Source organism: Phocoena phocoena, chromosome 1, assembly GCF_963924675.1.
Source record: "Phocoena phocoena chromosome 1, mPhoPho1.1, whole genome shotgun sequence".
Taxonomy (NCBI): Eukaryota; Metazoa; Chordata; class Mammalia; order Artiodactyla; family Phocoenidae; genus Phocoena; species Phocoena phocoena.
Window position 1 is genome coordinate 156,343,828 of NC_089219.1, and position 25,937 is coordinate 156,369,764.

Consider the following 25,937-nt stretch of genomic DNA (forward strand, 5'->3'; position numbering starts at 1 on the left):
TTACCACGGGTCTGTGTACGTCCCAGAATGCTCTCTCCTGACTATCAAGGATCTTTCTTTCAATCTTGTCTCTCTTCTTGTCCACTCTGTTAATATCATAACAATGAATAATAAGTAGTGTTAATTGTAGTGCCTCTCTGGACAAAAGGCCACAACTTGGACAAATCTTCCAAAAGACTCACAAGGACTCACTTTGCTTGTGCTTCTGCTTGCATAAAAATGAACTCCCACTTCCGAGCAAATGCCCTCTGCAGCCTGGCCAAGCTCTCCTGAAAAATATACCACGGTGAAGACATTCTGGTCCTCAGGTTTACTCCTCCCTTCTAGTTTATCTACCATATGTACTTACCAAAAAAACAAATCAGAATTTCTAAAGGAGTAAGTGTACTTGGAATGATAAGTCATGCTCACTGAACGCAGCTAATACTCATATTAACAGTCATAGAGGACACAGGAAAACCTATTATGAGTATTAATATTGGAGAATATAACTAAATATCAAAAATACTCAACTTACTTTATATAAAAAAAGTGCTCAAGACTAATCCATTGGATTTTCCTGTGCTCATTTTACTGAGGAACAGGAAAGCAATACTCTCTACTACTGATTCAACCAGTCTATCCAGTTCCTGAGAAAAATTTAAACCTTCAGCCCCCTACTACCCAGTTGTGGACAGTGCTTCAAGTTTAGTAAATCAGAACATAGCAACCATCTGAACAAACTACATGAGACTAATCTGCTGATGGTGACCAACATAAAGGTTATGCAAAAACCATTTTCCCAGTGTAAATGCTCTATAATTCTCTAAGTTTGGATATCTTCATTATATATAGTATATATATATACATATATATAAGTTTTTACATTTAAGTCAATTTTAGCAAATAAGATATGCTTCCTCCTTCTTCTCTGAGTTTGTGTATTTAGAATTTCACCATCCTCAGTGTGAATGATGAGAGGAAGTAAGCAAGTAAGGGATATGTTAAATCATTATGCTGCCCTTCCCTGGAAATCTGATCCCTAAAATCCATGAATGTAGAAAGTTAAGAGTGCCCAGAAATGACCGTAGGCCTTATTCTTGCTCATTTTATACCTTTCTTTGTCAGGAAGTCCTTGGTACTTACAGCTTCATAGTCAGCTAGTTCCAGCCTTGCTTTGTTTTGCATTGTTCTTTTGCAGAGGTAAACCGCTGTAAAGGAAAAAAAATCAATCATCTCTCACCTGCTTATTTACATTGAGACACTAAAAATAAAAACAGAGCATTATAAACCAAGACATGTTGGTCTTTGTCATTTTTCCACAAGTTGTAATTTTCTCTTTTTAACTTTTTTTGGACAAAATAAGTAATCTGTAACATCATTACTGAAATTCAAACATAGCGGTAATATAAAAAGGCGTTATAAGAAAATAGATATGTTTAGAAATTTGGTAACCATTTCCTTTATTTCATTAAATAGTTGTCACAATTTTAGCTTCCTCAAAATATAAGGGGAAAAATAAAGCCTTTTCAATAAAAGATCAAATGAATGTTAAAATCTGGATATACAAATAAAACGATTTTTAAAAAAAGAATTGCACGAAGAGGGAATCACTATTTGCACGTTCAATTATTTCCGTATTCTATTGTCAACTGAAATAATTTATTAATGTAAACCGAAGGCTTCTTAGCATCTTCTTTGCTGCAATCCACAAGGATCAATCATCAATCAGTCATTTTGTCACTAGGAGAGAGGAGAGTATATATCTGACCTAACTATAATCCAATAACCTTTTAATTCCATTTTCCTTGAGAACTCTGTCTTCTCCATTACCAGGCAAAGTCCATCTGGGCAGAAGATTTACAGGATAAATGGCAGATAGAAAGAGGACGTTGACAGCAGCATTGCCATCGAACAGTCAAATTTCTTCAGTGATTTCAGGAATATTAGTGACTCTCATGTTAATATCAAGACATTCAGAAGGGAGGAGACAGGATGTTGAAGAAGGAGGACTGGAGCTCTCTCACAAAATACCAAAATCACAACTGTCTTCAGAACAACCACTGACAAAAAAAAGACTGTAACCTACCAAAGAAGATATTCTACATCCAAAGACAAACAGGAAGCCACAATGAGAAGGGGCATTTTCACAATATAATCAAATCTCATACCCACCAGGTGGGCAACCCACAAACTGGAAAACAATTATATCTCAGAAGTTCTCCCACAGTAGTGAGACTTCTGAGCCAGACATCAGGCTCCCCAGTCTGAGGGTCTGGCATCGGGAGGAGGAACCACCAGAGAATTGGGCTTTGAAGGCCAGGGGACTTGAGTGCAGGAGCTCCACAGGACTGGGGGAAACAGACACGCCACTCTTGAAGGGTGCACACAAGGTTTCATGTGCCCTGGCATCCAGGACAAAGCAGTGACTCCACAGGAGCCTGCGCCAGATCTACCTGCGAGTCTTAGAGGGTCTCCTGGGGAGGCACGGGTGGGCTGTGGCACATGGTGAGGGCAAGGACACTGGTAGTGGAGGGCCAGGGAATATTCATCAGTGTGAGCTCTCCAGGAGGCTGCCATTTTGGCACTGAGACCCAACCCCACCCAGCAGCTTGCAGACTCCAGTACTGGGACGCCTCAGGCCAAACAACCAACAAGGTGAGAACACAGCCCCACCCATCAGCAGACAGGCTGCTAAAAGTTGTCCTGAGCTCACAGCCTCCTCTGAACACACCTGTTGACATGGCCCTGCCCACCATAGGGACAACACCCAGCTCCCCCCACCAGTGGGCAGGCACCAGTCTCTCCTACCAGGAAGCCTGCACAAGTCCCTGGAAGAACCTAACCACCAGGGGGCAAACACCAGGAGCAAGAGGAAGTATGATCCTGCAGCCTGCAGAACAGAGACCACAAACAGAAAGCTAGACAAAATGAGATGGCAGAGAAATATGTTCCAGATGAAGGAACAAGATAAAATCCCAGAAGAACAAGTAGGTGAAGTGTATAGATAGGCAATCTACCTGTAAAAGAATTTGGAGTAATGATCCTAAAGATGATCCAAGATCTCAGAAAAAGAATGAAGGCACAGACCAAGAAGATAAAAGAAACGTTTAACAAAGAGGTAGATAATTCAAAGAACAAAAAACAGAGATGAACAATAAAATAACTGAAATGAAAAATATACTAGAAGGAATAATTAGCAGAATAAATGAGGCATAAGAAGAGACAAGTGAGCTGGAAGGCAGATTGGTGGAAATCACTGCCATGGAACAGAATAAAGAAAAAAGAATGAAAATGAATGAAGACAGTCATAGAGAGCTCTGGGACAACATTAAATGTACCAACATTTGCATTATAGGGGTCTCAGAAGGAGAAGAGAGAGAGGAAAGGACCTGGGAAAACACTTGAACAGATAATAGGAGAAAACTTCCTTAACATGGAAAAGGAAACACTCACTCAAGTCCAGGAAGCACAGAGAGTCCCATACAGGATAAAACCAAGGAGGAATATGCAAAGACACATATTAACCAAACTAACAAAAATTAAAAGCAAAGAGAAAATACTAAAAGCAACAAGGGAAAAGCAACAAATAACATGCAATGGAATCCCAATAAGGCTATCAGCTGATTTTTCAGCAGAAACTCTGCAGGCCAGAAGGGAATGACATGATATATTTAAATGATGAAAGGAAAAAAACTATAACTAAGAATACTCTACTTAGCAAGGCTCTCGTTCAGACTTGAGGAGAAATGAAAAGCTTTACTGACAAGCAAAAGCTAAGAGAATTCAGCACCACCAAACCAGCTTTACAACAAATGCTAAAGGAATTTCTCTAGGCAGAAAAGAAGAGGCAACAACTAGAAAGAAAGAAACAAACAAAATTACGAATGGGAAAGTTCACCAGTAAAGGCAAACATACAGTAAAGGTTGGAACTCATCCACGTGCAAATATGATATTAAAACCAGCAATCATGAGGAGAGCACAAATCCAGGATGTTCAAAATGCATTTGAAGAGACAAGCAACTTGAAAAAATCATATATATATATATACACATATATATGTGTATATGTGTATATATATATAGCTAAATAAAAACCACATGGTAACCTCACATAAAAATCTACAATAGATACACACACAAAAGAAAAAACATAATAAAACACAACACCAAAGATACTCATCAAATCACAAGAGAAGAGAACAAAATAGGAAGGGAAGAAAAAAGACCTACCTAAAGAAATCAAAAACAATTAACAAAATGCCAATAGAACATACATATTGATAATTACCTTAAATGTAAATGGATTAAATACTACAAAGAAAGGCATAGACTGGCTGAATGGATACAAAAACAAGACCTGTATATATGCTGTGTAAAAGTGACCCACTTCAGATCTAGGGAAACATACAGACTGAAAGTGAGGGGATGGAAAAAGATATTCCATGCAAATGGAATTTAAAAAAAAAGCTGGAGTAGCAATACTCATATCAGACAAAATAGACTTAAAAATAAAGACTGTTATAAGAGGCAAAGAAGGACACCACATAATGATCAAGAGATGAGTCCAAGAAGATGACAAAACAATTGCAAATTTATGTTCACCCAACATAGGAGGATCTCAATATATAAGGCAAATGCTAACAGTATTAAAGGAAAAATCAACAGTAACAGAATAACAGTGGGGGACTTTAACACCTCACTTACATCAATGGAGAGAACATGCAGACAGAAAATCAATAAGGAAACACAATAAGGCCTTAAATGACACATTAGACTAGATGGCCTTAATTGATATTTATAAAACATTCCATCCAAAAGCAGCAGAATACACATTCTTCTCAAGTACACATGGAACATTCTCTAAGATAGAACACATGTTGGACCACAAAGCAAGCCTCTATAAATGTAAGAAAATTGAAATCATATCAAATATCTTTTCTGACCACATGGCTATGACATTAGAAATCAACCAGAAGAAAAAAAACAGAAACACGTGGAGGTGAAATATGTCACTAAACAATCAATGGATCACTGAAGAAATCAAAGAGAAAATTAAAAAATACCTAGAGACAAATGACAAGGAAAACATGACAATCCAAAACCTATGGGGTGCAGCAAAAGCAGTTCTAAAAGGGAAGTTTATAGCAATACAATCTTACCTCAGGAAACAAGGGAAATCTTAAATCAACAACCTAAACCTATACCAAATCAACTAGAGAAAGAAGAACTAAAAAAACCCAAAGTTAGTAGAAGAAAGAAAACATAAAGATGAGAGCAGAAATAAATTAAATACAGACTAAGAAAACAATAGAAAACATCTATGAAACTAAAAGATGGTTCTTTGAAAAGATAAACAAAACTGATAAACCTTTAGCCAGACTCATCAAGAAAAAATGGGAGAGGACTGAAATCAATAACATTAGAAATGAAAAAGGAGAAGTTACAACAGACACCACAGAAATACAAAGGACCATAATACACTACTACAAGCAACTATACACCAATAAAATGGACAACCTAGAAGAAAAGGACAATGTTGTAGAAAGTACAATCTCCCAAGACTGAATCAGGAAGAAATGGAAAATATGAATAGACCAATCACAAGCACTGAAATTGAAACTGTGAATCACAACAAACAAAAGGCCAGGAACAAATGGCTTCACAGGCAAATTCTATCAAACATTTAGAGAGGGGCTAACATCTATCCTTCTGAAACTATTCCAAAAAATTGCAGAGAAAGGAAAACACCCAAACTCATTCTATGAGTCCACCATCACCCTGATACCAGACAAAGATATCACAAAAAAAGAAAACTATAGGCCAATATCACTGATGAACATATACACAAAAATCCTCAACAAAATACTAGCCATCTGAATCCAACAATACCTTATAAGGATCATAAACCATGATCAAATGGGATTTATTTCAGGTGTGCAAGTGTTTTTTAATATCCACAAATCAACCAGTGTGATACAGTACATTAACAATTTGAAGAACAAAAACCATATGATCATCTCAATAGATGCAGAAAAAGCTTTTGACAAAATTCAACAGCCATTTATGATAAAAACTCTCCAGAAAGTGGGCATAGAGGGAACATACCTCAACATAATAAAGGCGATATATGACAAACCTACAGGTAACATCATATTCAATGGTGAAAAGCTGAAAGCATTTCCTCTACGATCAGGAACAAGACAAGGATTTCCACTCACACCACTTTTCTTCAACATAGTTTTGGAAGTCCTAGCCATGGCAATCAGAGAAGAAAAAGAAATGAAAGGAATCCAAATTGGAAAAGAATAAGGAAAATTGTCACTGTTTGCAGGTGACATGATACTATACATAGAAAATCCTAAAGATACTACCAGAAAACTGCTAGAGGTAATCAATGAATTCAGTAAAGTTGCAGGATACAAAATTAATACACAGAAATCTGTTCCACTTTTATACAACAACAACAAAAGATCAGAAAGAGAAATTAAAGAAACAATCACATTTACCATTGCATGAAAAATAATCAAATACTTAGGAATAAATCTACCTAAGAAGACAAAATACCTGTACTCCCCAAACTATGAGATGCTGATGAAAGAAATTGAAGATGACACAAACAGATGTAAAGATATACCATGTTCTTGAATTGGAAGAATCAGTATTGTCAAAATGACTGTACTACACAAGGCAATCTACAGATTCAATCAATCCCTGTCAAATTACCAATGGCATTTTCCACAGAACTAGAACAAAAATCTTAAAATTTGTATTGAAACACAAAAGACCCTGAATAGCCAAAGCAATCTTGAGAAAGAAAAGCGGAGCTGGAGGAAACAGGCTCCCTGACTTCTGACTATACTGCAAAGCTACAGCAATCAAAACAGTATGGTACTGGCACAAAAACAGAAATATAGATCAATGAACCATGATAGCAAGCCCAGAAATAAACCCATGAACCTATGGTCAATTAATCTATGACAAAGGAGGCAAGAACATACAATGGAGAAAAGACAGTCTCTTCAATAAGTGGTGCTGGGAAAACTAGACGGCTACATGTAAAAAAAGAAATCAGAAATTTCTTTAACATCATACAAAAAACAAACTCAAAATGGATTAAAGACTTAAATGTAAGACTGAATACTATAAAACTATTAGAGGAAAACATAGGTAGAACACTCTTTGATATAAATCACAGCAATATCTTTTTCGAGCCATCTCCTAGACTAATGGCAATAAAACCAAAAATAAACAAATGATCATTTTAATAGATGCAGAAAATTCTTTTGACAAAATTCAACACCCATTTATGATAAAAACTCTCCATAAAATGGGCATAGAGGGAATGTACCTCAACATAATAAAGGCCATATATGACAAACCAACAGGTAACATCATAGCCAATGGTGAAAAACTGAAAGCATTTCCTCTAAGATCAGGAACAAGACAAAGATTTCCACACATTTATTCAACATAGTTTTGGAAGTCTGAGCCACAGCAATCAGAGAAGAAAAAGAAATAAAAGAAATCCAAGACACAAATCCATTAGAGATCTAAATGGAATACTGAATACTATAAAACTCCTAGAGGAAGTAATAGGTAGGACAATTTTTGACATAAATCACAGCAATATCTTTTTGGATCCACCTCTTAAAGTACTGAAAATAAAAGCAAAAATAAACAAATGGGACCTAATAATCTTACAAGCTTTTGCACAGCAAAGGAAACCATAAACAAGATGAAAAGACAACCCAGAGGATGGGAAACAATATTTGCAAATGAAGTGACTGACAATGGGCTAATCTCCAAAATATACAAACAGCTCATGCAGCTCAACATCAAAAAAACAAAGAACCCAATCAAAAAATGGGCAGAAGACCTAAATAGACATTTCTCCAAAGAAGACATACAGATGGTCAAAAACACATGAAAAAATGCTCAACATCATTAATTATTAGAGAAGTACAAATCAAAACTATAACAAGGCATCACCTCACACTATTCAGAGTAGCCATCATCAAAAAATCTACAAAGAATAAATGCTGGAGATGGTGTAGAGTAAAGGGAATCCTCTTGCACTGTTAGTGGGAATGTAAATTGATACAGCCACTATGTAGAACAGTATGGAGGTTCCTTAAAAAACTAAAAATAGAACTACCATATGACCCAGCAATCCCACTATTGGGCATATACCCTGAAAAAATCATAATTCAAAAAGACACATGCACTCCAATATTCACTGCAGCACTATTTACAATAGCCAGGACATGGATGCAACATAAATGTCCATCAGCAGAGGAATGGATATAGAAGATGTGGCACATATATACAATGGAATATTACTCAGCAATAAAAAGGAACAAAACTGTATCATTTGCAGAGACATAAATGGACCCAGAGACTGTCATACAGAGTGAAGTCAGAAAGAGAAAAACAAATATCGTATATTAACACATATATGTGGAATCAAGAAAAATGGTAATGATGATCTTACTTGCAAAGCGGAAATCAGAGACACAAACCAAGGGTGAAGGGGGGGGGATGAATTGGGAGATTAGGATTGACATATATACACTACTATGTATAAAATAGATGACTAATGAGAACCTACGGTGTAGCACAAGGAACTCTACTTGGTGCTCTGTGGTGACCTAAATGGGAAGGAAATCCAAAAAATAGGGGATATATGTATATGTATGGCTGAGTCGCTTTGCTGTACAGCAGAAACTGACACAGCAGTGTAAAAAAAGTATACTCCAATTAAAAAAAACAGAAAACAAACAAACAAACAAAATGGGCAGAAGACCTAAATAGACATTTCTCCAAAGAAGACATACAGATGGCCAAAAAGCACATGAAAAGGTGCTCCACATAGCTAATTATTAAAGAAATGCAAATCAAAACTACAATGATGTAACACCTCACAACAGTCAGAATGGCCATCATCAAAAAGTCCAAAAACAATAAATGCGGGAGAGGGTATGAAGAAAACAGAACATTCCTACACTGTTGGTGGGAATGTAAATTGGGATACTCCCTATGGAGAACAGTATGGTGGTTCTTTAAAAAACTAAAAATTGAACTACCATATGATCCAGCAATCCCACTTCTGGGCATATACCCAGAGAAGACCATAATTCGAAAAGATACATGCACCCCAATGTTCACTGCAGCACTATTTACAATAGTTAAGACATGCAAGCAACCTAAATGCCCATCGAAGGCAGAATGGATAAAAAAGATTTTGTACATATATACAATGGAATACTACTCAGCCATAATAAAGAATGAAATAATGCCATCTGCAGCAACATGGATGGACCTAGTGATTATCATACTAAGGGAAATAAGTCATACAGAGGAAGACAAATATCACATGATACCACTTATATGTGGAATCAAAAAAAATGATACAAATGAACTTATTTACAAAACAGACTCACAGACTTTGAAAACAAACTTATGGTTACCAGGGGGAAGGGTGGTGGGGAGGGATAAATTAGGAGTTTGGGATTAACATATACACACTACTATATATAAAATAGATAATCAACAAGGGCCTACTGTATAGCCAGGGAACTCTACTCAATATTCTGTAATAACCTATATGGAAAAGAATCTGAAAAAGAATGGATATTTGTATGTGTACAACTGAATCACTTTACTGTACACCTGAAACTAAGACAATATTGTAAATCAACTGTACTGCAATATACAATAAACATTAAATTAAAATAAACAAAATATGACCAACCAAAACCAAAAAGTTATTCAGAGCCCTCTGGAAAGTCTCATTTCCAGAATATTTTTGTAATTTTCCATAACATATGGTATTTGAGTCTCATAAAATTCAAGATAAACTCTATCAATTCTAGATGCCAATGGATAAATCCATTGGATAAAGAGTGTCAAATATCACTTTTTGTAAGGCTAGCCCTGGGGGATCTCTTATAAATACAACTTTTGCACTAATCTGTACCACCTTCAGTTTTTGATAATGAAATCCAGCTGATATCAGTGAGGAAATAACTTATACAAAAAATCTGAGGCCACTGAAAACACTGATGCTATTTATTCAATTTCTGCCCTCTAAGATTTCCTGTATGAAAGTCATGGGAAAGGAGAGACCAACCTTGGAATGTTGCTAATATTACTACAAACACTAAAAACCTAGGATAGATTTTAGAACACATCTCTCTATAATCTACTATGGTAATTTTATTTTTCTATTAATATTAGTAATTTTCATATGTAGATTACAAAATCACTGATTTTTAAAATTATTAATTTTCAAAATTTACAAAATTGAAAATTGAAAAACAAAATTGATATGATGTAATTTCCTAATTGGATATAATTTACACTCTCTCCTGAAGAAACTCTTAATGTACAGGCCACCGTGATTTTAACAAAATATCTAAAATGTTTTCAGCAGTTGGTGAAAGAGATTGTAATGTATGTGCAACATTCCTGAGGGTATCTCTTCATGAGAGAAAGATTGAATTTTCTTAAATACCCAATTAAATAATTTCAGATTTCCTATGGAGTCACCTTTAATCAAATTTCAAGCCCCATCAGTCAGCCCTCCTCTCTATATATGCAGAAGGCTGCATCAGCCTCTACTTGTTTTATTGATTGTGGTCATCTAAACTTTGTTCTTTTCAAAATAAGACCCCTTTTGGGAAACATATTTCTAACCTCATTAGGTAAACTAACAAATAAAGCAGGAGCAGAGTGATATTTTTAAGATGAATGTTCACTAAGAATTTATGCATCCTTTATTATAGGTAAATGCAATTTTCTTTAACTGTCTAGGAAACAAAATGAAGGTATGGACAGGCAGTGCCAGTTATAGAGTAGATGTTTCATATGTATTTGTTGAATGAGTGAATGAATGAATAAGTGAATGTACAGGATATTTTCAGAAGAAGCTATTGAGAAGTTGAATTAATTCAAGTAATTTCTACTAGACTCTTTGGTAAAGAGAAAGAAGGGAAAAGGTGAAGGCTGTATTAGCAGAGTAGGGAACACTCTGAAATTCTGTTGAAAATAGACCAAATATGGTCATGACCGGAATGGCCCAAACCTCACCAATCTAGTCTAGACACAGCACAGCATGTTGACAGGAACAGATGATACTTTTATTCTTTATCAGCAGAGAGTATCAGCATTGGGCTGATATGGATGAGGAAGGAGGATCAAGCAGATGAAAAAGAGTTTCAAATTAATTCAATTTATCAAAGATTGAAAAAATGGGAGTACTTGGGCATAGTCAAAACTATGGCTCAGTTCAATTCTTTTTGTACTGATCTCTAATTATTTAGGCACTAAAAGTGCCCTATGATGTTGTGTATGGACCTAGGCCCTGGTACAAAGTATGAATACTTTTTAATACAATGCTTGAATTTTTTTCTGTACTGCCAAATTATTGAAAATACAATGAAAAAACCCATTTCTGCAGTTCTATTTAAGATGTTTCCCATTATCAAGGGTTTAACTTCAATTTAAAATGTAAATATATCTCTTTGCAGTAGTTTTCTGGGAGACTATAATGAGATAGTTTTGAGGACTTAAAGGGTCAACAAACAAGTAGTTTAATAGGAAGCTCTGCCACTAAGTGGAAGAAAGTTTGAGAAACCCTGAAGTGTTACTCTGGCTAAAATAGTTGTGTAGTAAAGGCATAGAATTTGGCTTAAATACAACTTAGAATTTAGATGGAAAAGTTGAAGTTTCTAGATCACATGTCTAATTGAATAGAAAGTAAAATCTGACATCAGTTTTTCCATTTAATTTCATAAAGCTCTAAATGTAGAGTAGCCTGTTGAGCAAACACTGATACTCATGACAAAAGGGTACAGAATTGTATCACAGAGGTCAGTGAAAAATCACTGAGATCCTAATATCTAAATACGGACAGGACATAAATATAATTCATAAAGACTAGAAAAACAATTGCCAAGTAAATACTGGAAAAATATCCAACTTTCAACCAAAGTAATACAAATGTAACACATAGTGCCATAATGCAACTCTTTTTTATCTTTTAAAGTTTACTTTGTGGTATAATAATAAAAATTCAGGCAAGTTTCACAGTCTTGTTGGTCACTCTTGGGTAATTCAAAAAGTCCCAGTTTATTAATAAGAATGTGCATCCAAGTAATAGTCGAAACTCCAAGCTTGGTTTAAGGTCTTGAAGGCTTCCCCTTTCCCCCAGCTTCTGTGAAATAAGTGTGAGTGCCTTCTTTCTCCACCTTGTTTTTCTGTGTCCGCCTCAAAGTATTGTAACCAAGGCTTCTTGTCTTCTGGGATTGGAGTACAGCAAGGAAAGAGCGGAAAGGTGAGTGCTGACATTCTTACCCTACTGGTACCACCGTGATGATCTAGTGTTGCCATTCTCTGGACTTGGCAGGGGTTTAAAGTTTACTGTATTTCTCAGGTACTTTTGTGGATGCTTTGGAGAATCTCTCCCCTGCAAGATCTCCTGTGGGGATCTCTCACCTGCAGCACCCTTTTGCTGGGGCTGGCAAATGCCATAGCCCTTGATTTGTACCTTTAGCTTCTCTTTGCAATGCTGTTTGTCCCTCCAGGCTGCTTTCTAAGACAGGACTACCTCTCACACATGGCTTAGAAACATTCATGCACTCTTTGCCCTGAAAGTAGGCCACAGAACATAGCCACCTCCCTTTCAATGTCCCATCCATAGCTAGATGGCCTGTCTCTTGCCCTTTGTAATTCTGAGGCCTGGAAGTTCATGCTCCAGTGTGTCCCCCGGGGTAGGTGACTGCTGTCAAGCACTCTCAGAAGCCCATTGAACTCTCTGTCTCTGGGCCTGAAGTGGAGGCACTCCCCACCCACTTGGGCTGGTGGGGGCAATGACTCCCAGCACCTAACAGCCACGAAATGAGCCTCAAGCCAATGTCTTACCCTTAAATAATCTCAATGTGAGTTGATGGCAACTACTATGGTACTCTGTGTGTCAGTGTTGCATGGTGTGTTCATGTCTACTTTTTTTTTTTTTTTTTGTGGTACGCGGGCCTCTCACTGCTGTGGCCTCTCCCGTTGCGGAGCACAGGCTCCGGACGCGCAGGCTCAGCGGCCGTGCCCAGCCACTCCGCGGCAAGTGGGATCTTCCTGGACCAGGGCACGAACCCGTGTCCCCTGCATCGGCAGGCGGACTCTCAACCACTGTGCCACCAGGGAAGCCCCATGTCTACTCTTGATCTACTTCACACTTTAGCTGGATTTCCCTTTTAACATCATGTTACAAAAATCACTCTACACATCGAAACAACAAAGACAGATACAGAGTGAGAATAAACTATCCTGGCAACAGAAGAGTGAAATAGCACTGCTGGTGAGCAGGTAAACAGGGAAAATCTGCTTGGAAAGGGTTTTTTTTTTCCGGATGCACAGGCTCAGTGGCCATGGCTCACGGGCCTAGCCGCTCCGCGGCATGTGGGATCTTCCTGGACCGGGGCACGAACCCGTGTCCCCTGCATCAGCGGGTGGACTCTCAACCACTGCACCACCAGGGAAGCCCTTGGAAAGGGTTTTGACAATGCGTAATAAAGCCTTAAAACATTCATGGCCATTGTTCCAGTACGTGCTCTTCTGAGACTATAACCCAAGGAAATAACACAAGAGGCACAGAGACTTAAGCATCCACGATGTGGATACAGGAATGACAATGGGGAATAGGCAAAGAAAGCATGCATATTTGTTCAATGAGATATTATATTGCCATTCAAAGTGTGTGCAAATTGTTTTACCTCAAAGTTGAAGTAGTTTAAAATTTAAAATCCTTAATCCCTCATTGTAAAAGTTCAGACGATGTAGAAAAAATATAAATATTAAAGTAAAAAATCATTGTCAAGTATCATCTCACTGCCACTATTTTGGTATATATTCTGGGTTTTCTCCTTCTATATACATCCACTAATATACACATGAATATGTATATTTATATAAAAATCTATCTGCATATATTTATTTACAATGTACTCAAACTGTACTACAAATGCTGTCTTAGAAACTTTTTTCTTTAATATTATATTGTGGCTAAATTTTCATATCAATAAGTGTTGCTCTTTATATTTAAAAAATTATTTACGACAGTCCTGTGTCGAGATGTACTATAATTTTTTTTAAAGATTGTTTTGATGTGGACCATTTTTAAAGTCTTTATTGAATTTGTTACAATAATGCTTCTGTTTTATGTTTTGGTTTTTTGGCCTTGAGGCATGTGGGATCTTAGCTCCCCAACCAGGGATCGAACCCACACTCCCTGGACTGAAAGGCGAAGTCTTAACCACTGCACCACCAGGGAAGTCCCAAGATGTACTATAATTTATTTAAATGATCCCTTATTGCTGGGCACTTGGGTTATATCCATAGTTTTGCTATTATATATCTAATATTTCTGCATGTATGTATACATGCATGTGTTTTACTTTTTAGAAATTGTTTATTTCCTGAAAGTGTTATTGCTCATTAGGGACTAAGCACCTTTCAAGCATTTTGATCCTTAAAAACAAATTCTGTAAAGTTTAGACATGAGTGTGACTCATACCCTCTCCAACTCTGGAGAGTCTATTTTCAGCAAAGCAATCAGAATTATTCTGTTAAAATAAATCAGATTGCCACTGTGTTGAAACTCTCCATTTTTCCAACTGCTTCCCATCTCATCTCACTCTAAAAGCCAAAGTCCTTGCTTCTCCATTAAGTTGTCCTCTGACCTCCTTTCCTGCTGCTCTCTAGCTGTGTTTGAGCTGCATAACAGATGTTCTGCTTCTGGCCTTTGCTCCTTTACCTATTTCTGGAAAGCTTGCACTCTGCCCTCAGGGCTGAACTGGTATTCTCTCACCAACATCTCCCCTCCCCACCCCTTACTAGCCCCTTTCCTATTGCCTTCCTCCGCTCAATATTTTACCTCCTAATATACAATTTATGTATTCATTTATGTAGATTGCTTATTAGCTTAATTTTCCCCCCTACTGCCCTCACTAGAATGTCAGCTCCAAGAGGACAGAGATTTTTGCTTATTTTGTTTTCCCAAGTATCCCCCTGCCTACAATAGTATTTGGCACATAGTAGATGTTCAAAACAGATTTGCTGAGTGAAAACATCAATGAATGTTTACTGACTATTTGAGTACATTTTCCATTTGTGAGTTAGCTATTCATGACTTTGTTAGTTTTTCTATTGGGGGATTTGAATTTTTATTTATTAGACCTCCCAGGCTTTTGGAGAGAAATTTAATAATGATACAGACATATGGCATCTGCAGTACATGTTCAGAAACCTGCTTTTTTTTTTAAACTCAGCACAACATCATTGAGATTTACTCAGGCTGTTTTCTATAGATATAGCTTGTTTCTCTTGACTGCTGTAGTCTATCCTATGACTGTATCACATATTATTTAGCCTATCCATATATTTAAATACTTAGATGTTTTCTAGTTTTTTTCTTTCTTTCTTTTTTCTAAAGCTATTACAGGGGATTTCCCTGGTGGTCCAGTGGTTAAGACTTTGCTTTCCAATGCAGCAGGTGAGGTTTCAATCCCTGGTTGGGGATCTAAGATCCTACATGCCTCACGGCCAAAAAACCAAAACATAAAACAGAAGCAATATAGTAACAAATTCAATAAAGACTTTAAAATTGGTCCACATCATACAAAATCTTAAAAAAATAAAGCTATTATAAATAATTATCCAGTGAATTATTACAGCATATACTCCTGGAATTGGTATCAGGAGTTTGAGGGACAGGCACATTCTGAATTTTATAAGACACTGCCAAATTTCTACTCATTATACCTTTTCAGAAATATGTTAATATCCTCTCCTAAATGCCAGACTTGAATTTTTGCCATTCTGGCTTGAAAGAGGTATGTTAAGTGCAACACTTTCATCATGTTTCTTTATGTGTTTTCTAATATTTCCAACAGTTTTCATATCATAGATTTTAATATAAAAATTTTTATGGATTGTTTTCTTCACTGATTTGGCTCCATTTAATACTTTGTCCCTTGAACTATTTTTCATCTGGTGTATATTGCAACCCCTAATTTCATTTTCCACTGTTATTTTCACCATTTATGCTAACTGAAAGAGTCAGTTTGTTTCACTTGTCTTCCTTGTAGAAAGATATTGTTGGATTTTATTCATGACCTAACATAAAGATACTTGTTCTTTTAATAGACAAATATTTATATTCATTTGTGTAAGTTAATGTTTGTTATTCCTTTTCTTGTTATCATCTCCCTCTCTCTCTCTGATTGAAATTCCGTTTTCTGCCTTTTGTTACATGGAGTGTTCTCACTCCTACTTTAATAATTTAGAAGTAATAAAACTTGTTACTGTTCCTTTAGTGGCACTCATATATTTAAGTAAATGCTTAAATACATATTTCTTGAAAGTTAACCTCAGAAATTAAACACTGTCTAATGCTTACCTTCATAAATGATGAATAAATTAACCTATCTTCACTTCCTCCTATCTTCGTAATTCTTTTAGTGACCCAGAATTTATCCTATGCTCTGTTATAGTTTTATAAAATTACTTACAGTATTCACATTCCATTTGTAAACTATTTTTAATCACAGTTATTGAATCCTGGAGGCCAGGAAGAGAAAGCTATTGTCTTGGATAATTAAAGAAAGGAAGTTTTGTTTTTGCACAATTTTTTAAAAATCTAAATTTGATGGGATGTATATTTACCCAGGAAAGGAGAGATATCACCCGTTATGGTGACCCTTCTTATTTCTGGTTTCTTTTGGTGTTTGCTCACTCATTTTTGAGTGAGGCCACTACACTGATGAAGGTGAGCTGGAAAAGATGTTGATAATCCTCGGTTCTCTGTGGTAGCTGTTGGCCAGCAGCAACTACCCTTCAAGGTACTTCATTGCTCTTCTCTCAGTCTCTCCCCTCTACTCTTAAGCTTGCTTCCCAAATGTCTGAGAGAACCTGAAATGCTTTATGAAATCTAGGTCAGGGACAAAACATCAGGCAATGCTGTCTTTTCCAATGCTGTGTTTAAGCCTAAGAAACCTTGATCCAAGATGGAGCAAGTCTTTCTCTGCCATCCAAGACTTACCTCTCTAGCTCTCATGTATAGATATTGGAAATCATTAATGGGTTGGTCAGAATTTCATCCAATTTCATTCTACAAAGCTGCCCTAATTTCTTGAGAAAAGAAATGATATCACCATCTTCCTGTCTTGACTAAATTCCATTGATTCCAGAAAAGAGATACGTCTTTCAAGTGAGTGATGTGTGGCATCACTCTCTAATTTTCACTGTTCTAATGATACATTCTAGTCTAGATTTTCTATCTTTGTTTTTTATTCCATTCAGGGGTGAGGGGGAGCAATATGGGAAAATTTCTGGGAAGTATGCTGTGTCAGTCAGCTCTTCTTACACCTACCCAAAGATGCAAATATATATTGTAATTATATCTATGCTGAATGGACATATATTTAAAACCTCAATAATTTTTGGACCTTTTAAAAACAAAGTGAAATTAATCTTAATTTCACTCTGAAAAAAGAGATAATTATCTTCTTTAAAAACATAATTTCCAAAGTAATTCCTTGGAAGTACTTTAAATTTGCTGTTAATACAGTACTATAAAATCTAGGAATCATTTAACTATTTAGTCATTAGGAATGCACTTAGAGGAATGAAAAGGTAAGAAATAACAGTAATTAAGGTAATTTTATTTTTTTTAAATTTATGACTCTACAGCAACTCAAACATTAACAGCAAGATAAATTAAATCTTAAAAGAAAACTAACCAGGAGAATATATTATACAAATTATTTTAAAATTATTTAATTTTCTGACTATGTTAATAATGAAGACTATGTTATTATAAAATAGGAGTATGAATTTGTTACTGTATGGGATCAAATGCCTTTATTAGAGAAGATTTATCAAGATAAAAACCCAGAAGAAAAACTAAGCGAAGTGAAGATAGGCAGTCTACTTGAGAAAGAGTTCAGAATAATGATCTTAAAGATGATCAAAAAACTCAGGAAAATAATGGATGCACAAAACACAGGAAAATAATGGATGCACAGAGCGAGAAGTCAGAAGTTTTTAACAAAGAGTTAGAAAATTTAAAGAACAACCAAACAGAGATGAAGAATACACTAGAAAGAGTTTTTAGGAAGATGGCAGAAGAGTAAGATGCGGAGATCGCCTTCCTCCCCACAGATACACCAGAAATACATCTACACGTGGAACAACTCCTACAGAACACCTACTGAAGGCTGGCAGAAGACCTCAGACCTCCCAAAAGGCAAGAAACTCCCCACGTAACTGGGTAGGGCAAAAGAAAAAAAGAAAAAACAGAGACAAAAGAATAAGGACGGCACCTGCACCAGTGGGAGGGAGCTGTGAAGGAGGAAAAGTTTCCACACACTAGGAAGCCCCTCCGCGGGCGGAGACTGCGGGAGGCGGAGGGGGGAGCTTCGGGACCATGGAGTAGTGCACAGCGACGGGTGCGGAGGGCAAAGCGGGGAGATTCCTGCACAGACGATCAGTGCCGACCGGCACTCACCAACCCGAGAGGCTTGTCTGCTCACCCGCCGGGGCAGGCGGGGCTGCGAGCTGAGGCTCGGGTTTCGGTTTTGGACGGAGCACAGGGAGAGGACTGGGATTGGCGGCTTGAACATAGCCTGAAGGGGTTGGTGCACCACGACTAGCCGGGAGGGAGTTCGGGGAAAAGCCTGCACCTGCCGAAGAGGCAACAGACTTTTTCTTCCCTCTTTGTTTCCTGGTGCGCGAGGAGAGGGCTTTAAGAGCGCTGCTTAAAGGAAATCCAGAGACGGGCGCGAGCCGCGGCTAAAAGCGCGAACCCCAGAGACGGGCGCGAGCCGCGGCTAGAAGCGCGAACCCCAGAGACGGGCGCGAGCTGTGGCTAAAACCGCGGACCCCAGAGACGGGCGCGAGCCGCGGCTAAAAGCACGAACCCCAGAGACGGGCGCGAACCGCGGCTAAAACAGCGGACCCCAGAGACGGGCGGGAGACGCTAAGGCTGCTGCTGCCACCACCAAGGGGCCTGTGTGCGACCACAGGTCACTCTCCACACCCCTCTTCCGCGGAGCCTGTGCAGCCCGCCACTGCCAAGTTCCCGGGATCCAGGGACAACTACCACGGGAGTACGTACGCACGGCCTCTGCCGCAACGTCACGCCGCCTCTGCCGCCGCAGGCCGGCCCCGCACGCAGTGCCCCTCCTTCCCCCATCCCCCAACCCCCGGCCTGAGTGAGCCGGAGACCCCGAATCAGCGGCTCCTTTAACCCCGTCCTGCCTGAGCAAAAAACAGACGCCCTCCAGTGACCTACACGCAGAGGCAGGGCCAAATCCAAAGCTGAGCTCCTGTGAGCTGTGAGAACAAAGAAGAGAAAGGGAAATCTCTCCCAGCAGCCACAGAAGCAGCGGATTAAAGCTCCACAATCAACTTGATATACCCTGCATCTGTGGAATACCTGAATAGACAGGGAGTGATCCCAAATTGAAGAGGTGGAATTTAGGAGCGAGATCTATGATTTTTTTCCCTTTTCCTCTTTTTGTGAATGTGTACGTGTATGCTTCTGTGTGAGATCTTGTCTGTATACTCTTGCTTCCACCATTTGTCCTAGGGCTCTATCCGTCCATGGTTTAAAAAAAATTTTTTTTTTCTTAATAATTAATTTTAATTGTAATAACTTTATTATACTTTACCATCGTTCTTTTTCTTTATTTCCTTCCTTCCTTCCCTCCTTTAGACAACGAATCACCCCAAATTGAGGAGGTGGTCTCTGAGAGCAAGATTTATGATTTTTCCCCCTTTACCTCTTTTTGTGAACGTGTATGTGTATGCTTCTGTGTAAGATTTTCTCTGTATAGCTTTGCTTCCAACATTTGTCCTAAGGTTCTATCCGTCCCTTTTTTTTTTCTAAATATTTTTTTAATTCAATAACTATATTATACTTTATTTTATTTTTACTGTATCTTCTTTCTTTCTGTCTTTTTTCCTTTTTTCCCTCCTTCCTTCCTTCCTCCCTCCCTCCCTCCCTCCTTTCTTTCCTTCTTTGCTTCTTTCTTCCTTCCTTCCTTTCCTCCTTTCCCTCTTTCTTTCCTCATACTTCTACCAATTCTCTCTACTTTTTCTCCCTTTTATTCTGAGCCGTGTGGATGAAAGGCTCTTGGTGCTCCAGCCCAGGAGTCAGGGCTCTGCCTCTGAGGTAGGAGAGCCAACTTCAGGACACTGGTCAACAAGAGACCTCCCAGCTCCACATAATATTAAATGGTGGAAATCTCCCAGAGACCTCCATCTTAACACCAGCACCCAGCTTCACTCAATGACCAGCAAGCCACAGTGCTGGACAACCTATGCCAAACAACTAGCAAAACAGGAACACAACCCCACCCATTAGCAGAGAGGCTGCCTAAAATCATAATAAGGCCACAGACACCCCAAAACACACCACCAGACGTGAACCTGCCCACTAGAGAGACAAGATCCAGCCTCATCCAGCACAACACAGGCACTAGTCCCCTCCACCAGGAAGCCTACACAACCCACTGAAACAACCTTAGCCACTGGAGACAGACATCAAAAACAACGGGAACTACGAACGTGCAGCCTGCAAAAAGGAGACCCCAAACACAGTAAGATAAGCAAAATGAGAAGACAGAAAAACACACAGCAGATGAAGGAGCAAGATAAAAACCCACCAGACCTAACAAATGAAGAGGAAATAGGCAATCTACCTGAGAAAGAATTCAGAATAATGATAGTAAGGATGATCCGAAATCTTGGAAGTAGAATGGACAAAATGCAAGAAACAGTTAACAAGGACCTACAAGAACTAAAGATGAAACAAGCAACGATGAACAATGCAATAAATGAAATTAAAAGTACTCTAGATAGGATCAATAGCAGAATAACTGAGGCAGAAGAACGGATAAGTGACCTGGAAGATAAAGTAGTGGGAATAACTACTACAGAGCAGAATAAAGAAAAAATAATGAAAAGAACTGAGGACAGTCTCAGAGACCTCTGGGACAACATTAAATGCACCAACATTCGAATTATAGGGGTTCCAGAAGAAGAAGAAAAAAAGAAAGGGACTGAGAAAATATTTGAAGAGATTACAGTTGAAAACTTCCCTAATATGGGAAAGGAAATAGTTAATCAAGTCCAGGAAGCACAGAGAGTCCCATACAGGATAAATACAAGGAGAAATACGCCAAGACACATATTAATCAAACTGTCAAAAATTAAATACAAAGAAAGCATATTAAAAGCAGCAAGGGAAAAACAACAAATAACACACAAGGGAATCCCCATAAGGTTAACAGCTGATCTCTCAGCAGAAACCCTACAAGCCAGAAGGGAGTGGCAGGACATACTGAAAGTGATGAAGGAGAAAAACCTGCAACCAAGACTACTCTACCCAGCAAGGATCTCATTCAGATTTGATGGAGAAATTAAAACCTTTACAGACAAGCAAAAGCTGAGAGAGTTCAGCACCACCAAACCAGCTTTACAACAAATGCTAAAGGAACTTCTCTAGACAAGAAACACAAGAGAAGGAAACGACCTATAATAACGAACCCAAAACAATATAGAAAATGGGAATAGGAACATACATATCGATAATTACCTTAAATGTAAATGGACTAAATGCTCCCACCAAAAGACACAGATTGGCTGAATGGATACAAAAACAAGACCCTTATATATGCTGTCTACAAGAGATCCACTTCAGACCTAGAGACACATACAGACTGAAAGTAAGGGGATGGAAAAAGATATTCCATGCAAATGGAAACCAAAAGAAAGCTGGAGTAGCAATTCTCATATCAGACAAAATAGACTTTAAAATAAGGACTATTAAAAAGGACAAAGAAGGACACTACATAATGATCAAGGGATCGATCCAAGAAGAAGATATAACAATTGTAAATATTTATGCACGCAACATAGGAGCACCTCAATACATAAGGCAAATACTAACAGCCATAAAAGGGGAGATCGACAGTACCACATTCATAGTAGGGGACTTTAACACCCCACTTTCACCCATGGACAGATCACCCAAAATGAAAATAAATAAGGAAACACAAGCTTTAATTGATACATTAAACAAGATGGACTTAATTGATATTTATAGGACACTCCATCCAAAAACAACAGAATACACATATTTCTCAAGTGCTCATGGAACATTCTCCAGGATAGATCATATCTTGGGTCACAAATCAAGCCTTGGTAAATTTAAGAAAACTGAAATTGTATCAAGTATCTTTTCTGACCACAACACCATGAGACTAGATATCAATTACAGGAAAAGATCTGTAAAAAATACAAACACATGGAGGCTGAACAATACACTACTTAATAATGAAGTGATCACTGAAGAAATCAAAGAGGAAATAAAAAAATACCTAGAAACAATTGACAATGGAGACACAATGACCCAAAACCTATGGGATGCAGCAAAAGCAGTTCTAAGGGGGAAGTTTATAGCAATACAAGCCCACCTTAAGAAGCAGGAAACATCTCGAATAAACAACCTAACCTTGCACCTCAAGCAATTAGAGAAAGAAGAACAAAAAAACCCAAAAGCTAGCAGAAGGAAAGAAATCATAAAAATCAGATCAGAAATAAATGAAAAAGAAATGAAGGAAACGATAGCAAAGATCAATACAACTAAAAGCTGGTTCTTTGAGAAGATAAACAAAATAGATAAACCACTAGCCAGACTCATCAAGAAAAAAAAGGGAAAAGACTCAAATCAATAGAATTAGAAATGAAAAAGAAGAAGTAACAACTGACACTGCAGAAATAAAAAAAATCATGAGAGATTACTACAAGCAACTCTACGCCAATAAAATGGACAATCTGGAAGAAATGGACAAATTCTTAGAAATGCACAACCTGCCAAGACTGAATCAGGAAGAAATAGAAAATATGAACAGACCAATCACAAGCACTGAAATTGAAACTGTGATTAAAAATCTTCCAACAAACAAAAGCCCAGGACCAGATGGCTTCACAGGTGAATTCTATCAAACGTTTAGAGAAGAGCTAACACCTATCCTCCTCGAACTCTTCCAAAATATAGCAGAGGGAGGAACACTCCCAAATTCCTTCTACGAGGCCACCATCACCTTGATACCAAAACCAGACAAGGATGTCACAAAGAAAGAAAACTACAGGCCAATATCACTGATGAACATAGATGCAAAAATCCTCAACAAAATACTAGCAAACAGAATCCAACAGCACATTAAAAGGATCATACACCATGATCAAGTGGGGTTTATTCCAGGAATGCAAGGATTCTTCAATATACGCAAATCTATCAATGTGATAAACCATATTAACAAATTGAAGGAGAAAAACCATATGATCATCTCAATAGATGCAGAGAAAGCTTTCGACAAAATTCAACACCCATTTATGATAAAAACCCTCCAGAAAGTAGGCATAGAGGGAACTTTCCTCAACATAATAAAAGCCATATATGACAAGCCCACAGCAAACATCATCCTCAATGGTGAAAAACTGAAAGCATTTCCACTAAGATCAGGAACAAGACAAGGTTGCCCACTCTCACCACTCTTATTCAACATAGTTTTGGAAGTTTTAGCCACAGCAATCAGAGAAGAAAAGGAAATAAAAGGAATCCAAATCGGAAAAGAAGAAGTAAAGCTGTCACTGTTTGCAGATGACATGATACTATACATAGAGAATCCTAAAGATGCTACCAGAAAACTACTAGAGCTAATCAATGAATTTGGTAAAGTAGCAGGATACAAAATTAATGCACAGAAATCTCTGGCATTCCTATATACTAATGATGAAAAATCTGAAAGTGAAATCAAGAAAGTACTCCCATTTACCATTGCAACAAAAAGAATAAAATATCTAGGAATAAACCTACCTAAGGATACGAAAGACCTGTATGCAGAAAATTATAAGACACTGATGAAAGAAATTAAAGATGATACAAATAGATGGAGAGATATACCATGTTCTTGGATGGGAAGAATCAACATTGTGAAAATGACTCTACTACCCAAAGCAATCTACAGATTCAATGCAATCCCTATCAAACTACCACTGGCATTTTTCACAGAACTAGAACCAAAAATTTCGCAATTTGTATGGAAACACAAAAGACCCCGAATAGCCAAAGCAATCTTGAGAACGAAGAAAGGAGCTGGAGGAATCAGGCTCCCTGACTTCAGACTATATTACAAAGCAACAGTAATCAAGACAGTATGGTACTGGCACAAAAACAGAAAGATCAGTGGAACAGGATAGAAAGCCCAGAGATAAACCCATGCACATATGGACACCTTATCTTTGATAAAGGAGGCAGGAATGTACAGTGGAGAAAGGACAGCCTCTTCAATAAATGGTGCTGGGAAAACTGGACAGGTACATGTAAAAGTATGAGATTAGATCGCTCCCTAACACCATACACAAAAATAAGCTCAAAATGGATTAAAGACCTAAATGTAAGGCCAGAAACTATCAAACTCTTAGAGGAAAACATAGGAAGAACACTCTATGACATAAATCACAGCAAGATCCTTTCTGACCCACCTCCTAGAGTAATGGAAATAAAAACAAAAATAAACAAATGGGACCTAATGAAACTTCAAAGCTTTTGCACAGCAAAGGAAACCATAATCAAGACCAAAAGACAACCCTCAGAATGGGAGAAAACATTTGCAAATGAAGCAACTGACAAAGGATTAATCTCCAAAATTTACAAGCAGCTCATGCAGCTCAATAACAAAAAAACAAACAACCCAATCCAAAAATGGGCAGAAGACATTTCTCCAAAGAAGATATACAGAATGCCAACAAACACATGAAAGAATGCTCAACATCATTAATCATTAGAGAAATGCAAATCAAAACTACAATGAGATATCATCTCACACCGGTCAGAATGGCCATCATCAAAAAATCTAGAAACAATAAATGCTGGAAAGGGTGTGGAGACAAGGAGACACTCTTGCACTGCTGGTGGGAATGTGAATTGGTTCAGCCACTATGGAGAACAGTATGGAGGTTCCTTAAAAAACTACAAATAGAATTACCATATGACCCAGCAATCCCACTACTGGGCATATACCCTGAGAAAACCGAAATTCAAAAAGAGTCATGTACCAAAATGTTCAATGCAGCTCTATTTACAATAGCCTGGAGATGGAAACAACCTAAGCGCCCATCATCGGATGAATGGATAAAGAAGATGTGGCACATATACACAATGGAATATTACTCAGCCTTAAAAAGAAATGAAATTGAGCTATTTGTAATGAGATGGATAGACCTAGAGTCTGTCATTCAGAGTGAAGTACGCCAGAAAGAAAAAGACAAATACCGTATGCTAACACATATATATGGAATTTAAGGGAAAAAAATGTCATGAAGAACCTAGGGGTAAGACAGGAATAAAGACGCAGACCTACTGGAGAATGGACTTGAGGATATGGGGAGGGGGAAGGGTGAGTTTTGACAGGGCGAGAGAGAGTCCTGGACATATACACACTAACAAACGTAGTAAGGTAGGTAGCTAGGGGGAAGCAGCCGCAAGGCACAGGAATATTAGCTCGGTGCTTTGTGACAGCCTGGAGGGGTGGGATGGGGAGAGTGGGAGGGAGGGAGACGCAAGAGGGAAGACATATGGGAACATATGTATATGTATAGCTGATTCACTTTGTTATAAAGCAGAAACTAACACACCATTGTAAAGCAATTATACCCCAATAAAGATGTTTAAAAAAAAAAAAAGAATACACTAGAAGGAATCAATAGTAGACTAAATGATTCAGAAGAAGGGATCAGTGAGCTGGAAGATAGGGTAATGGAAATCACCGCTGCTACAGAAAAAAGAAAAAAGAATTAAAAGAAATGAGGACAGTTTAAGAGACCTCTGGGAC

General features: G+C 37.9%; 1 protein-coding gene across 7 annotated transcripts in view; it reads right to left on the bottom strand.

Annotated features, from left to right (window-relative positions):
* RGS7 (regulator of G protein signaling 7) overlaps positions 1–25,937 on the bottom strand; it is a 625,816-nt gene that overhangs the window by 82,996 nt on the left and 516,883 nt on the right. For all 7 annotated transcript variants that reach the window (XM_065880139.1, XM_065880143.1, XM_065880153.1 and 4 more), the window contains 3 exons: positions 1,126–1,190; positions 193–269; positions 5–86 (listed from right to left, as the gene is read on the bottom strand). In XM_065880139.1, coding sequence (XP_065736211.1) covers positions 5–86; positions 193–269; positions 1,126–1,190 — 224 coding nt within the window. The remainder of the gene's footprint in view (positions 1–4; positions 87–192; positions 270–1,125; positions 1,191–25,937) is intronic.